The sequence below is a fragment of the Artemia sp. Qi Xiang Cuo genome, chromosome 16 (assembly GCF_049724085.1).
Source record: "Artemia sp. Qi Xiang Cuo chromosome 16, ASM4972408v1, whole genome shotgun sequence".
In the NCBI taxonomy this organism is placed as follows: Eukaryota; Metazoa; Arthropoda; class Branchiopoda; order Anostraca; family Artemiidae; genus Artemia; species Artemia sp. Qi Xiang Cuo.
In genome coordinates, this window is record NC_142809.1 from 8,410,293 (window position 1) to 8,426,548 (window position 16,256).

General features: G+C 35.3%; 1 protein-coding gene across 2 annotated transcripts in view; it reads right to left on the reverse strand.

Annotated features, from left to right (window-relative positions):
* The window catches only part of LOC148942532 (protein PRRC1-A-like), a 62,096-nt gene that overhangs the window by 23,370 nt on the left and 22,470 nt on the right, over nt 1-16,256 (reverse strand). For both annotated transcript variants that reach the window (XM_089102233.1, XM_089102234.1), the window contains exon 4: nt 2,066-2,292. In XM_089102233.1, coding sequence (XP_088958359.1) covers nt 2,066-2,292 — 227 coding nt within the window. The remainder of the gene's footprint in view (nt 1-2,065; nt 2,293-16,256) is intronic.

Sequence of the window (16,256 nt, forward strand, 5' to 3'; positions counted from 1 at the left end):
CCAACTACAGTTTTGAAATCACTATGTCTATTCAACTCTGAAACTCCCCAAAAATCAAACTCAACATAAACTGTGTTACTACTAATTGTTCCCCTAGGTTATCAGCTGCACACGAGACACCTAAGCATCTTAAATATTTCTTAGAATACCAAGCACATCAAAACATAAACACCCCCCCCCCCGCCGGACCTATCTTAGACATACTAATTCCTGAAAACTACGATTTTCCGAGATTTTATTTTGGTTCACATTTTGCCACAGAGCAAAATTATCCTATTCTGTTGTAATCCAAAATTTTGTCGAAATCCTACCATTGTGAAATTTTTTCCGCTCCACGAAAAATCATCGTGGCAGAACGTAGAAGGCATCGACTCCTCCCTTCGGTACCTAGTGCTAGTCAGAAAAGCTTTCTGTCAGCTAGTTGTAGAGTTTGAGGCCAAGTAATTCCTGTGCATGGGTGTTAATTTAAGAAAACACAGGAGGAATGGGTGGAAAATACAATTGTCAAAAATTGGGGGAAGGACAATTTTGTAGTTTTATCGATTTTTTTCAAAGAAAATACAAAAAAAATACTTTAAATAAAAATACCGAAAAAGTTATTTTTCAAAATAAAGGAGTCTTTGGCGATAGCCCCTCCCCCAATTGACGTAGCTATCGGAGGTAGATTGGGTGTGCGTGGCAAATACAATAATCAAAATGTAAGAAGCGAGCAATTCTGTAGTTTTTTCAATTTTTTTCAATGAAAATACAAAAAAAGGTCTCAATGAAAATGCCGAGTTATTTTTTACAATCTAGGAGTCTGAAGGGGGTAACCCGTTCCCCCAATTGACGAGCCTGTTTCTATGATTGATATTCTCTTCCACAGAGTGGTCACATTCACGTAATGTGTAAGAAAAAAATTGGCATTTTTCAAAAAGGAAAAAAACCAACTACAGTTTTGAAATCACTATGTCTATTCAACTCTGAAACTCCCCAAAAATCAAACTCAACATAAACTGTGTTACTACTAATTGTTCCCCTAGGTTATCAGCTGCACACGAGACACCTAAGCATCTTAAATATTTCTTATAATACCAAGCACAACAAAACATAAACACCCCCCCCCCCCCCGCCGGACCTATCTTAGACATACTAATTCCTGAAAACTACGATTTTCCGAGATTTTATTTTGGTTCCTTCAAAATTATGAAGCTGTTATAACAGTATCACATTTTGTCAGTATTGCCACACCAAACCGTGAAAATAAATAAGCCAAACTAATTGGTTATTTTAAAACATAAATATTCTGTTGATTCCCAAAGACATCTACATTTTCAAAGGAAAGCTACTTTCTCAAGCTAGCTGATGCTAGATGATTTTAGCCTATTTTCTGCTGAGTTTTCACCCACGTTTCTCTTCATTTAAATTTGGTGCCCACTACTGCTAAAACTGCATAGCTACATACAGGGTCTTTCTGATTAAAAATTGAATTACAGACTTTTTGCAATTTTTAACATCCATAAAAATATATGAGTTTCCACTTGACCGATTCCATGCATCAAATTCTATTTCCACTGTCCTTGGTACTTTGAGGCAATGGTTCTCAAACTTATTTAGACACTGTACCCCCTTTTACCCAAAACATTTTAGATACCCCCCCCCCCTTCTCAGTTACTGATACAAAGTGAACTATAACTAAAATATAAATGAAATTGCCAGTCTAGAGTTAAAGGGTGGTTTATTTTTTTGGTTGGCCGGCCGCGTACCCCCTAACAATTTGGGCGTACCCCCAAGGGGTATGGGTACCACAATTTGAGAACCACTCTTTTAAGGCATGCATAATTAATAATAGGAATACATCCACTCAATCAAATTGGCTTCTAAGACTTTTTCTCTGAGCTCGGAAAACCGAGATCTGGGAGGTGGAATTTCCCCCCCCCCCCCTGCCCCATAGCAAGTTACGTCCCTGTTTACGAGTTATTTATTTAGAAATTTTTAACAAAATCAATATCTAGCCAAACATAAGACCTAGCATAACATAAACTAACACACCTACATAACTACAGCCTAACATAAGAAGACTTACGAACAAGATCCTTCATCTGAGGGTCTAATGTAGTAATTACACTGTCTACAGTATTTTTTGCTTTTTCAGAAAACTTGTCGAAAAATTCCTTTCCTTGAGAGGCCGTGGGCACTGTGATGGCGGAACGAACCCAGCTAAAAATAGACGACATGCTTGGCTCATTTTTCTCTTCTTCTTCTATAATTGTTGTACCACCAACTTGAACTACCTGACGCTGTTCAGCTTCACTATATGAAAAGAAGAAAAAATAAGAAAGGGGTAAAATAAATATTAACAATGAACCACAGTTTATATAATTATCCAGTAAGCTTATCGCAGATCATTTCTGGTCTTCGTTCTCGGTGCGAACAAAAAGCTCCTCCCACTTCTTCGTGCAGTTATGGATCAGTGTGTTTATACTGTGTTTGCGTCAATCAATGAGAAATGGTTAGTAAGTGCATTATTCGTAATTGCAAAAGCAGAAAAAAACTTGGTGAGCCGGCCAAGTGGTTTGCAACTGTCCCATTTCACAGGTATGACTTAATTTATATACAAATTATGACTTAATCTATTATTTACATACAGTGGATTGGCCTAAGTAGGATTTTGTAAAAAAAGGAGGCTGGGGGTTGATGAAATTTGTGAAAATAAGGAATTTTTTTTTTCTTCTAATAACTGATGGAATAGGTGTAATGGTTTCAGGGGCGGATTCAGGATTTTTTTAGGGGAGGGGGGCGTTAAGTAGGTTGATCTGACAAACTTACGTTAGGAGCAAGTTTATTTAATGCAAACTTGCGTTAATTAGGTAAACTACTCTACTTTAGACTACTTTATGGGGGTAACCCTCGCCCCCCCCCTCTGGATCCGCACCTGGATAGTTTATAATTTTTTTGTTACGTCGTGATATTTATTTTCTGAGATAGTAGTTACTGTGATACTTGACAAGTCTTGTTACCTTATTTTTGCGGAGAGCCTAGATAAGACAAGTTTTGTTTTAAATCAATGTTTTCGTATGAAATGGGCAGACCTTTCCTGAACTTTAAGGAATAAACACCTCTGTTTCAAAATCTTTGCACTTCGTGAATTTAGATAGCGATAAGGGTTCCTGATTGAGACCAATTTTGGGACTTGGGTTCTAATTATTGGTTGCTGTGGTAAAAGTTGTCACAATAGCTCTATCCAAGAAAATACTTGTCACAATAGCCCTATCCAAGAAAATACCAAACGTCTGTTAAGAAGTGTTTTTCGTAAAATTCTTAGGGAATTTTCAGAAAATTGAAGCACATTTTAGTGGCAGATCCAAAATTTTACGGGGCTTTACGCTAGAAAAGCTCCTATTACAGAATATTCTTCCAGTTTGTTTACCAGAAAATAAATAAAATGCATTTCTTACTGCTGAGTCTGTATAATCTTAGACCTTTTACGGCACAATTTCCAAAATATTTCTAAGACTTTTTTCTAACGGGGAACTATAAGAAATAATACATTTTTAGCTATACATTTATAGCTAATATCTTCGCATGAAATATCAATGCGAAGCACCAAATATCATAATCAAATTTCATCGCTTTATGGCATTGTTCAAATAAAACTTATTTTTTACTTGATTATCGTCGCAAATTTATTCTTTGTCTTTCTTTCCATTCTTAAACCAATGTTATATTTTACTTTTGCATTATTACAGCCCACTATATATACATTCATATAAATTTATATGCAGTGTTACCACCATACCAATTATTCTCCTTTCCTTTTTTATTCTTTAATAATAATTTCTGGTCGTTTTGAGTTTGAACTATTGTAGGCTTCTATTTCTACTGATCTTAAGTTTAATATGACCTCTACTTTTCTTTAAAAAAAAACTTTCTTTTTCGTAAAGTTTTCGTAGTGTATACATATAATATATATATATATATATATATATATATATATATACATATATATTTATATCGGCGCGTACAAACAGCTCCTCTCATTTGATCTGCCATCAGCAGTCCAATTACCCTGGAACAGGTATTTTGGCAGAAACTTTCTCAAAATGCCTTTGAAACCAACTTGAGACTTCGAAACCCATTTTTAATTCCTAAAAATATCTAATAATAACATTACACTACTAACTACCGATTTTCATGTATGTATTGGAATAAATTAATTTAAAATTAGTTTCTTCAAAATTAGTGTTCCAACGTTGAAGTCAAGTTTCGCGTCCAAGAGAAATCTGACTTGTCTACCCGTGAAAAGATCTGATGCCGCTTATGTTTCTAAGTTTTCTGGAGCACTCGCACCCCGGTCCGGGTTTTTATAATGGGTGAGATAGGGAATGATCATACTGGATAATTATATAAACTGTGCACTGAACCAAATAAAGGTGGATGCGCCTACACGTCGTATGTTACAGTTGATGTGCTTTTCAATTTTCGAAACTACCATGTCAAAAAGCAAAACTTAAAAGATTTTTCATTGCATCATTGAAACTAAATAACTAGTGTTTTGTTACATATGATCAAGGTTCAGTGTTTTAAATATTGTGTACTATGGTCAGGGGCGTCCCGAGGAGGGACGGGGAGGGGCGCGCCGCCCCTCCAACGTTTTTGGTATTCGGTAAAATTTTTGCAAAATTGCCCGAAATTTAGCAAAATTCTTCATTTCTGCAGGAAATTCGGCATAAATCAGGTAGCGATTCGGTAAAATTTACGAAGATCGCCCCTCCAATGAAATGAGTCTCGGGACACCCCTGACTATGGTTCAGCTCTATTAATGAGCTCTTCAAAGTCGATGTCCGAAACCAGTTACGTCAAATAACATAATTTATTAAAATCTTCATTAGATAATAATTAAAAAACATCACTAAAAAAGAATATCAAGTAGTTTGTCGTATATTATTTTATATGAATGTTAAGTATTTTAATTTTTGTGTATTATGGTTTAGCTCGATTAATGAGCCCTTCAAAATCAAATTTCGAAGCTGCCACATTGAAGAGAACAACTTAAGAAAATCTTCATAGCCTCATAACAAAGATATCAACAAAAAAGAATAGTATTACTAGTAATAATTTATTTTCCAAAACCAGAAACAAAACCAATCATTAGCATACCAGAAGTGTCGTTTGCTAGGGTGTGTCACTAACAAAAAATAAAAATAACAATAAATATATGTTACAAGAAGTTGGAGGGTGAAACATTGTACAAAAAAAAATACCTTTTATAAATATTTTACACACAATATAACTACAAAATATAATGATCCTAAAGCAAAAATATCTGAATATTTAATAGGAATTACAAACAATTCAATAATTACTATTTTTGCCAATATATTCATTATCATTTTCAGTTCCATCACTCTTAATCTGTTTACAAGGTATGCTTACTAACTTTCCACCTAATTGTTTGCCAACTTGCCTTGGTGCCAACTTGCCACCAAGTTTGCGAACTAATCGAAAATGGAAATAAACGATAATGAACATTCGACCTTTCACGAAATATTCCTGTAAAGCATTCTGGAAGGCACCCATTATAATACGTGAAACAGTGCATAAAAATCACGCAATCCAGCTGCAAGAATTATATTAATTATTCTACATCATTGACGAAAATTTATTATTATTATTGTTGACGATTATTAGGATTGTTGACGATTATTGGGATTATTATTGACCAAAAATTTATCATTTAAGTACCATGTAAAAGCTATAAGTAAAATACTATCACGGAATATAGAGAATCTCAGTAAAATTAGATCCTCTTGCTACAAGAAGCTAGGAGTTATCTTAAGAAACAAAAGTCTTCTCCCTGATGATTCTATTCTGCCACTTTTCAATTCGTGCATCAGACCTGTCATGGAATATGCATGTCCTCTCTTCGCTGATGCACCAAAAAGCCACATCGCTCCACTCCAATATATTCAAAATAGAACAGTGCGTGCAGCAACCTCTGGCAATACGAAAGCTAAAACTCCACAGCTGATCCAGGAACGTTTCGTTGTGGCGTCCATGTCGGTTTTCTATAAGTACTTGTGTAACCCTCCATCGGAGGAGCTATCGAAGCTCGTTCCTGATAAAGCAAAGCTCTTGCGATCAACTCGCCGAGGTACAGCTCGTCAGGACTACCTTGAGCAGGGTACTTCCCGCCAAGAATATCTGAAAACAAGTTTCGCCCGGCGATCGGTTGCCACACGGAATAGATTGCAGGCAGAGGTAATCATGGAAAATCTTCCCTTGAGGCGTTCAAGAGAAGGTATAACACGTACCTCAGTGTTAGAAAATGAGGTAACTACCAGGACTAGCGGAAAATCATCATCTGTGATGGAGCCGTGAAGTCTGTAATAAAAATACGTGTACTGCAGAATAATGCTATTAGATCATTTTGTGGAAAAGGGAACCGGGATTCGGTCAGGTCAATGTACAGTATAATTAATATAATGCCTGCAGCTGGATTGCACGATTTTTACACACTGGTTTTTATGTATAAGTATTGTTATGGGTGCCTTCCAGACTGTTTTACAGGAATATTTCGGGAAAGATCGAATGTTCATTGTAACGGATCTCGAACAAGTGGAGATAATGAGGTTCTTTGTCTAGTTTCTAGTGGCACTGCTTTTTCAGTTATTTATAGAGGGACTAAGCGGCGGAATAAGCTTGTCCCAAGTACCAACGAATTACACATTAGTAAATTTAAATCTGAGCTACGTGTGGGGTTGCTTTGTAAGTATACCTTCGAAACAGATTGAGATTGATGGAATTAATTTTGACTGTAATTGGTTTTTTTTTTTTTTTTTTTTGCTTCGGGATGAATTATTTTCTGTAAGTTTTTTTTACGGTACACCGTTTAACCCTTCTGCTTATTATAGATTTTATTTTTCATTTTGTTACTTTCTCTCCTCTCTGAGTTTCGTTTGTCATGTATAGCCAGTGTGGTCTAAGAATGTATTTACGTATTTAATATACGCTATTCTGTACCCCCATCCCCTTAATGTGCAAATATATAGCCCAAATTTGTTTCTAAACTATTATATATTCATCCTATTTTATTTCATTGGCATTGACCAAACTTGACTTCTTTCGCGTGTAGCATGTAAAACAAAAGAACAAAAAATTTAAACAAACAAAAAAAAAAAACAAAAAAAAAAACAACAAGTATAATCTATAATAAGCAGAAGGGTGAAACCGCGTACCGAAAAATAAACTTACAGAAAATAATTCATCCCGAAGCAAAAAAAAAAAAAAAAAAAAAAAAACCAATTACAGTCAAAATTAATTCCAACGCTGGAATTAATTAAATACAGTCAACGCTGAGGTACTTGTTATACCTTCTCTTGAACGCGTCAAGGGAAGGATTTTTCGGGATTACCTCTGCCTGCAATCTATTCCATGTGGCAACCGGTCGCCGGGCGAAACTTGTTTTCAGATATTCTTGGCGGGAGTACCCTGCTCAAGGTAGTCCTGACGAGCTGTACCTCGGCGAGTTGATCGCAAGAGCTTTGCTTTATCAGGAACGAGCTTCGATAGCTCCTCCGATGGAGGCTCCTCCACAACCCTCAGGGCAAGGGTTTTAAGTTATGCCCTGGGGGCATATAAGGTTTTTATAGAAGACGTTGTCGTAGAAACTTAAAAACAGGCTCATTCGATTGGAAATTCAAAGGGCTAGTTCCATTCTTAATAGTCTAAAGTGATTGGAGGGGAACTAGCCCCTCCCCTACGCCCAACATTCTCCCAAACACATCCAATTAAAGTTTTGAGATAGCCATTTCGTTCAGCGTAGTTGATTTCCAGATAGAAAATACGTTTTTGAGGAGGACACTCCCCAACAACCCTCAGGGCAAGGGTTTTAAGTTATATCCTGGATTCCTGGGGTATATAAGGTTTTTATAGAAGGCGTTGTCATAAAAACTTCAAAAGGGGCTCATTTGATTTGAAACTCAAAGGGCTAGTGCCCTTTTTAATAGTTGAAAGTGATTGAAGGGCAACTAGCCCCACCCCCCACGTCCATCATTCACCCAAACACATCCTATCAAAAATTTTGAGATAGCCATTTTGTTCAGCGTGGTTGATTTCCAGATAGAAAATATGTTTTTGAGGAGGACACTCCCACACAACCCTCAGGGCAAGGGTTTTAAGTTATGCCCAGGGGGCATATAAGGTTTTTATAGAAGGCTTTGTCATAGAAGCTTCAAAAAAAGTTCATTCGATATGAAAGTCAAAGGGCTAGTGCCCTTTTTAATAGTCGAAATTGATTCGAGAGCAACTAGCCCCCCCCCACGCCCATCATTCCCCCAAACACATCCAACAAGAATTTTGAGATAGCCATTTTGTTCAGCGTAGTTCATTTACATATAAAAAATATGTTTTTGAGGAAGATACTCCGCCAAAGCCCTCAGGGCAAGGGTTTTAAGTTATGCCCTGGGGGCATATAAGGTTTTTATAAAAGACGTTGTCGTAGAAACTTCAGAAAAGGGCTCATTCGATTTGAAATTCAAAGCGCTAGTACCCTTTTTAATAGTCGAAAGTGATTAGTAATATTTTTTGTTGTTGTTGTTGTTTGGACCAGGGCACTTCGTATTGAAGGAGTTGTCGTGGGAACTTCGAAAGAGGCTCATTCGATTGAAAATAGAAAGGGCTGATGTCCTTTTTAATAGTCGAAAGTGATTAGAGGGCTACCAATCCCCCTTCCACCCCTTCCACTCCGATCTCTCTCGGATCTTGATATCCTTCTTCTTGTCCCATTGCTGGTTGAGAGTTGTTTATGTATCGTCGGGTGGGTGTCTGCCGTGATGTGGTGAGTAATTAACCTTACATTTATTGATTTATTTATATTTGTTTGTGAAGTCTACCATTTTGAATGAAAATCCGTATATTTCTTTGTTGTTTTTCTTTTTTTATCTGTGCAAAACGAGCTTGTCTCACTGCCAGATATCTGTATATATTTAGTGTCATTATGTAAGATTGAATAATAAATGAACCTGAACCTGAACCTGAACCCTCCCACTTGGCCATTATGTTTAAAAACTAAATTTTGCCTTAAGATCAAATAGAATTGAGCTGTTATTATGATTATTCCCAATAAGGCTTCTCAACTTTATCCCGAAACCGACTGACGTTATTAATTTAAGACTTTCGAGACTAACTCTGCTTTTAATATTTAACCAAATAAAAATAATGTAAATACATCCAAATTAACAAAGAAAGTAAACAGATTTTTTTGCAAATGGTATCAAGTTTTCCATTTCAGGTCAACTAGAGGAGTTAAGAAACTAAGTTAAACAGTACTATTTGTGTCCAGATTTTTATACTGGTGTATGTTGTTAAAAATTGCTGAAAATTTTTCTCCAACATACAAATAGCAGGCCAAACTATAAAGTCTTAAAAAACGAAAATATTTACTGTACTATTTTTTTTCCCCGAAAAGACTTTGTGAATATAAAAAGAACAGAAATTAATTAAAAAAAAAATTTTCCACAAAATAAGCTTTTCAAAGAAAAGTAAAGAACTCTTTAACAAAAAATGAGCAAAAATAAAATCAAATAATCTACCAAGGTCGAAACTACCACAAATCAGCATCGATAAATAAATGAAACCCAAAACGAACAGAAATTAACATAAGTTGGGCGCAAAACCCCTATGCCCTCCCAAGGCCAGAACAAAATTTGCACTTTACTGAAAAAAATATAAATGTTTTTACTTTTATAACTTTTATCAATCAAATAATATTAACATTTTGATTACTAAATATAAGTATATGTATATTAAACTGACAATGCACATTCATTTGTATTTTTTCAGTAAAGTGCAAATTTTGTTCTGCCCTTGGGAAGGCAAAGGGGTTTTGCACCCAACTTATGTTAATTTCTGCTCGTTTTGAGTTTGACTCGGTTATTTATTTTAATTTCTGTACGTTTTTGGTTTCATTTATTTATCAATGCTGATTTGTGGTAGTTTCGAGCTTGGTAGATTATTTTATTTTGCTCATTTTTTGTTTAATGGAGTTTTTTACTTTTCTTTAAAAAACTTATTTTGTGGAAAAAGTTTTTTTAATTAATTCCACAAAATGATCTAATGGCAATCTGCAGTACACGTATTGGGCGAAGTATTGAAGGAAAAAGTACCAAGCCATACAGACGAACATTGGAAAATATATGAACGTATCAGTGAAAAATGCTATAACCGTAAAACATATGAAGGAAAACATGTTTTGATTTACGAATAATTCCTGAATTATGCGATAATATTTTGTTAATATCCTTTACACGATCAATTTTTATCAATAATGATCCCAAAGTACTTAACGGACCTTAACCGCTTAACTTGACTTGACTTGCTTTATTTATTACTAATTACAAAATAAACTATATACAAGCAACCGCCCGGAGAAGGCTCAAAAAGCCTGATGAAAGACGGCTGCAATCATATAATAAAAAACATCAAAAAATTATAATTATAAAAAAAAAAGACATGAAAAAAAAAAAAAACTTGAACACTATCTCTCTAAAAATAAAAAATAATACCAAAAACTATGAAGAAAAGAAAAAAAAAAACATTAATGATTACAATAATAATAAATTACCTCCCCTCTCCCAATAAATTTTTTTTTATTTTTAATTTAAACGACCCAATGTGTTCAGCTTCCCGAACGCCAACTGGGATATCATTCCAAATACCGAATCCCGAAACCTGCACGTGTGGTGTCTCGATGCTCAACAGTAAAATTTTTCGCCTCTCTAGTTGCATACCTGTGGAGTGAACTATTTACGCGAAAAAAATTTGTAAAAACTGGAGGACATACATCATTCCAACATCTATAGGCAAAAATAGCAGCTTGGTAATCGCGAATCTGACCAATGTTAAGCACTCTTAATTTTTTAAAACATGATGCAGTATCATTCACATTTTCTATATAATTCCCAAGAAGACGTACTGTTTTATTTTGTAAAATCTGCTCTCTTTTGAAATTTGCATAAAAATTGCTAGACAAAATGACACAACCATAAGACATATAAGGCGCAACAATACTATGATACAATAATAAAAGAACCGACAATGGTAAAAAATGCTTCGAACGATGCAAAATTCCCAGACCTCTAGCAACTTTAGCTGCAACAAGATCACTATGGTGCTTCCAAGACAATTACAATCAAGCTGGAAGCCCAAATAACGCACCTCATGCACCTGTGACAAAGGCTTACCATTAAAAAATATCTCTCCATCAACACTCGGAGGCTTACCACCTCTCCTAAAAATCATAAAATTAGTTTTTTTAACATTCACTGACAAAAGGCTTAAACTTGTAAATACATAAAATTACTTTAAAACCCTATTTACTTTCAACAATAGATCATCAATCATTCGACTAGACATAGTTAAAGCAGTATCATCCACGAAAGTCGTGATAAAACACTCCGGTAACTAAAAACGCATTGAATCAACATACACAAGGTACAGAAGTGGTCCCAAGACAGATCCCTGAGGTACACCACACTTAACTTGATAGGGATAAGAAATTGCATCATTTAAAACAAATTGAATAGATCTTCCACTTAAAAAACTATCAAACCATTTCAGATGATTACCGCGAACTCCAAGGGACTGTAGACGTTTGAGTAAAATTTTAAAATCCACTGTATCAAACGCCTTTCTAAAATCAATAAAAACAGTAAAAGGGATTTCACCACGTTCAAAGAATCTATTTACAATATCACAGAGAGAATGCACGGCGTCCGACGTCGAGTGACCTTTCCTAAAGCCGAACTGAGTTTCACTTAACATCCCTGTTTTCGTGAGGTAATCATACAGCCTTTTATGTACAATTTTTTCAAATATTTTTGAAAACAGGGGAAGGATTGATATAGGTCTATAATTTTCGATATCTAGTTTAGACCCACCTTTATGGAGAGGGATAACTTTTGCCCTTTTAAGCGCATCGGGGAATACCCCAGTTTCCAGGGAAAGATTGATTATGTGGACAAGACATGGTATTAAATAACACATCACTGATTTAAAAGCCTTCAAATGAATTCCATCTGTCCCTGCTGAATTCGATTTGATTGTTTTCACACCCTTCAGAATTTCATCTCGAGTACACGGTTGAAATTCAATTTCATTTCCAATTCCTCTTTCATCCAAAAATTCGTCCTCCAAGGAATCATTATTAAAATTCACTAACCCTTCCGCCTGCACATTTTGACCAATACTTGAGAAGAACTCAGCAAATTTATTAGTAATAATCGTTTCATCTGTGCAGGTATTTCGGTAACCCAGGGATAATAATTTGGAGACCGTGAAAAGACAACAATGTTGATTCGTACTTAAAGTTCGTTACCACAAACCACAGTTTATATAATTAGCAGTAAATTTACCGCAAATGATTTCTGGCTCTTCATTCTCGGTGCGAACAAAAAGCTCCTCCCACTTATTTGTGCACTTATGGATTAGTGTGTATGCGTCAATCAATGAGAAATGGTTAGAAAGTGCATTATTCGTAATTGCGAAAGCAGAAAAAAACTTGGTGAGCCGGCCAAGTGGTTTGCAACTGTCCAATCTCACATGTATTACTTAATTTATATACAAATTATGACAATCTATTATTTATATACAGTGGACTCAACTGATCAGTGGACGTAGGATTTTATCAACACGGGGGCGGGGGGTTGATGAAATTTGTAAAAATAAGGATTTTTTTTTTGGATCCGCCACTGGATGGTTTATCATTTTTTTTTTCACGTCGTGATATTTATTTTCTAAAATTGTAGTTCCTGTGATGCTTGAAAAGGCTAGTTACCTATTTTGGTGGAGAGCCAAGATAAGACTAGTTTCGTTTTCAATTAATGTTTTCGTATGAAATGGGCAGACCTTTCTGAACTTTAAAGAATAAACACCTCTCTTTGAAAGTCTTTGCACTTTGCGAATTTATATAGCGATAAGGGTTCCTGATAGAGACCAATTTTAGGACTTGGGTTCTAATTATTGGTTGCTGTGGTAAAAGTTGCCACAATAGTCCTATCCAAGAAAATACCAAACGTCTGTTAAGATGTGTTTTTTGTAAAATTCTTAGTGAGTTTTCAGAAAATTGAAGGACATCACACATTTTAGTGACAGATTCAAAATTTTACGGGGCTTTACGCTAGAAAAGCTCCTATTATAGAATATTCTTCTAGTTTGTTTACCAGAAAATAAATAAAATGCCTTTCTTACTGCTGAGTCTGTATAATCTTAGACCTTTTACGGCACAATTTCCAAAATATTTCAAAAACTTTTTTCTAACGGGGAGCTATAAGAAATAATACATTTTTAGCTATACATTTCAAAGATTTCAGCCGCTAAATTTTATAGTTTTGATTTTCCAGGGCAACAGAATGGCCACTTTTTTCGTAAAGTTTTCGTAGTATATATATATATATATATATATTATATATATATATATATATATATATATATATATATATATATATATATATATATATATATATATATATATATATATATATATATATATATATTGGTGCGTACAAACAGCTCCTCTCATTTGATCTGCCATCAGCGGTCCGATTACCCTGGAACACGTATTTTGGCAGAAACTTTCTCAAAATGCCTTTGAAACCAATTCGAGACTTCGAAACCTATTTTTAATTCCTAAAAACATCTAATATTAACATTGCACTACTAATTACCGATTTTCATGTATGTATTGGAATAAATTAATTTAAAATTAGTTTCTTCAAAATTAGTGTTCCAACTTTGAAGCCAAGTTTCGCGTTCAAGAGAGATCTGACTTGTCTACCTGTGAAAAGATCTAATGTCGCTTATGTTTATACGTTCTCTGGAGCACTCGCACCTCGGTCCGGGTTTTTATAATGGGTGAGATAGGGAAAGATCATACTGCTAATTATATAAACTGTGCCACAAACTGTTTGATTTAGCTAGAATCCAGAGCTGGATCCAGCCAAAATTAAAGTTCAGTCGATTTAAACCAATCGACCAAACCAATCTTCCATCAGTCGACCAAACCAATCTTCTTCTTCTTCGTTTAAGTTGTTATGGAAATAGTTTCGCATAATCTCATTATCGGAATCATATTCCAGACGTCTTAGAAATGTTAAAATTCTATTACGGAAGAATTTTTTAAAATCTTTTAAGGAGGCCCTAGACGGTAAATTATTTTGATCAAAAGTTTTTCTCAACCCATTGACGTGTGCTTCATATCAATCTTCAATCAGCCCTTTAATCTCGATCAAAGCCAATCTAACACACTGCTTTTGATCAAAATGATTGAGTCATAAAAACTTTCTATCGATCACTGTTTAACGCTTGACTCAGGCGTCAAACAGGTTCCTAGACGGTCAATCATGCTTGAGTCAATCGATTGACTGAAGCTTTTGATCACAATGATTGACCGTCTAGGGCCTCCTTTTGAAAGATTTTTAATACTGCATGGCGTAATATTACTATGTAGTGACAGAGAACCCTAAGCGACCGGACACACATAGCTTTTTTCGGCGCCGATTTGAGCTAGAAAAATTATCTAGTTTTCGGTCCCGCTCTACAAAAACAGCACCCAATTTTATCGTGATAAAAAAAAATTCCAATTATTTCCTTCTCTGCAGAAGGAAAATCGAAAGAACAAAATAATAATAGCAATTAAATATTTAATAATAAAAGAATTTCGTAATTTAATAATGAAAGAATAGACAACATAATTAAAATTTTACGAATTAAAAATTCTAAAAGTATATCTTTTTGTAATTTTATAACCAAAAAGGGAGCCAACTATTCCAATTTATTCTTTTTGCTATCACTCTCTGAGCAGGGCCGGATTCAAACCTTGCGGAGCCCCAAATGTGTAGAAAATCAAATATTGGATCTGCCTTAGATTAGCTGATTTTATTGATGTATATCTTTGTAATTTTATAACCAAAAAGGGGCCAACTATTTCAATTTATTCTTTTTGTGGTTACTCTCTGAGCATGGCCGGATTCAAACTTTGCGGAGCCCAGAATGTGTGGAAAATCAAATATTGGGTCTGCCTTAGATTAAGTTGATTTTATTGATGTATATCTTTGCAGTTTTATAACCAAAAAGGGGGGCCAACTATTTTAATTTATTCTTTTTTCTGTTACTGTCTGAGCAGGGCCGGATTCAAACCTTGCAGAGCCCTAAATGTATAGAAAATCAAATATTGGGTCTGCCTTAGATTAAGCTGGTTTATTGATAAACAAAAATGTGCATATGAGATCCCGAATTGAGGCCATTTATCAAAACATGCGCATTACATTGAGGTTCTTGACGCAGTGAAAGAGGATGGAGTGCCAGATGAACTCATCAAACTGAACTAGGCTTATTACGAAGAGATACTTCATTGTAATGTCAAGTATCTCAGTTGATTGGTCAACATACATGGCAGCTCTGAAGATGATGTTAAACCTAGAATAGCACCGACGGTAGTAGCTTTCACCTCATTGAGCCATGCTCAATGGCGTAGACGGCAAATCCATCCCCACACTAAAATCTAAATTTACACAGTAATGGTCAGAACAGTGCTACTATATGCAAGAAGAATTTGCACCATTAAATCCACTCATGATGAAGCACTTAGTCTTCCACAACAGATAGTTAAACAGAATCTTGGGTGACAAACTTACTGATAAGGTCTAAAAAAAAGATTAGAAAACGATGTTTTCAAGAATAGGGTGTCGCAGATTTTATAAAGAAACGCGGGGTCATCTGATCTGATTACGCCTTCTGACATGATCAGCTGATGACCCAAAGAATAACTTGAGAAAGAATAGTTAACCAGCTCGCTACTACTACCCTCTTGAAAGAAACGCCCTGCCAGATAATGCAAAACCTTAACAACCCACGATCAGAACCGATCCGGAGCCCCTATGTGGCGTTCACCGATACGGAAGAATATGGACCTCGTCGTGATCACAGATTATTACTCTGTGAATGGCTAAACAAGACAAGGGGGTGGGGGGGGTTACTGCAAAACGAAAAGAAAACCTCAAATGTCATTAAAAGATAAGATGGGATTGATCATTATCAAGCGATAAATCAGGGGGGGGGGGGTTTAAGCAGAGATGAATTTTCTACGAAGGGAATTTTTCCTGGGGAGGGATTTTCCAGAGCAAATTTTTCACAGAGGGGAGGCGGATGTCCCGGCATGATTTGAAAAATGATCAGAAATTAAATGAAAAAATCGAGGTTTTTTTCAAGTGAAAGTAACG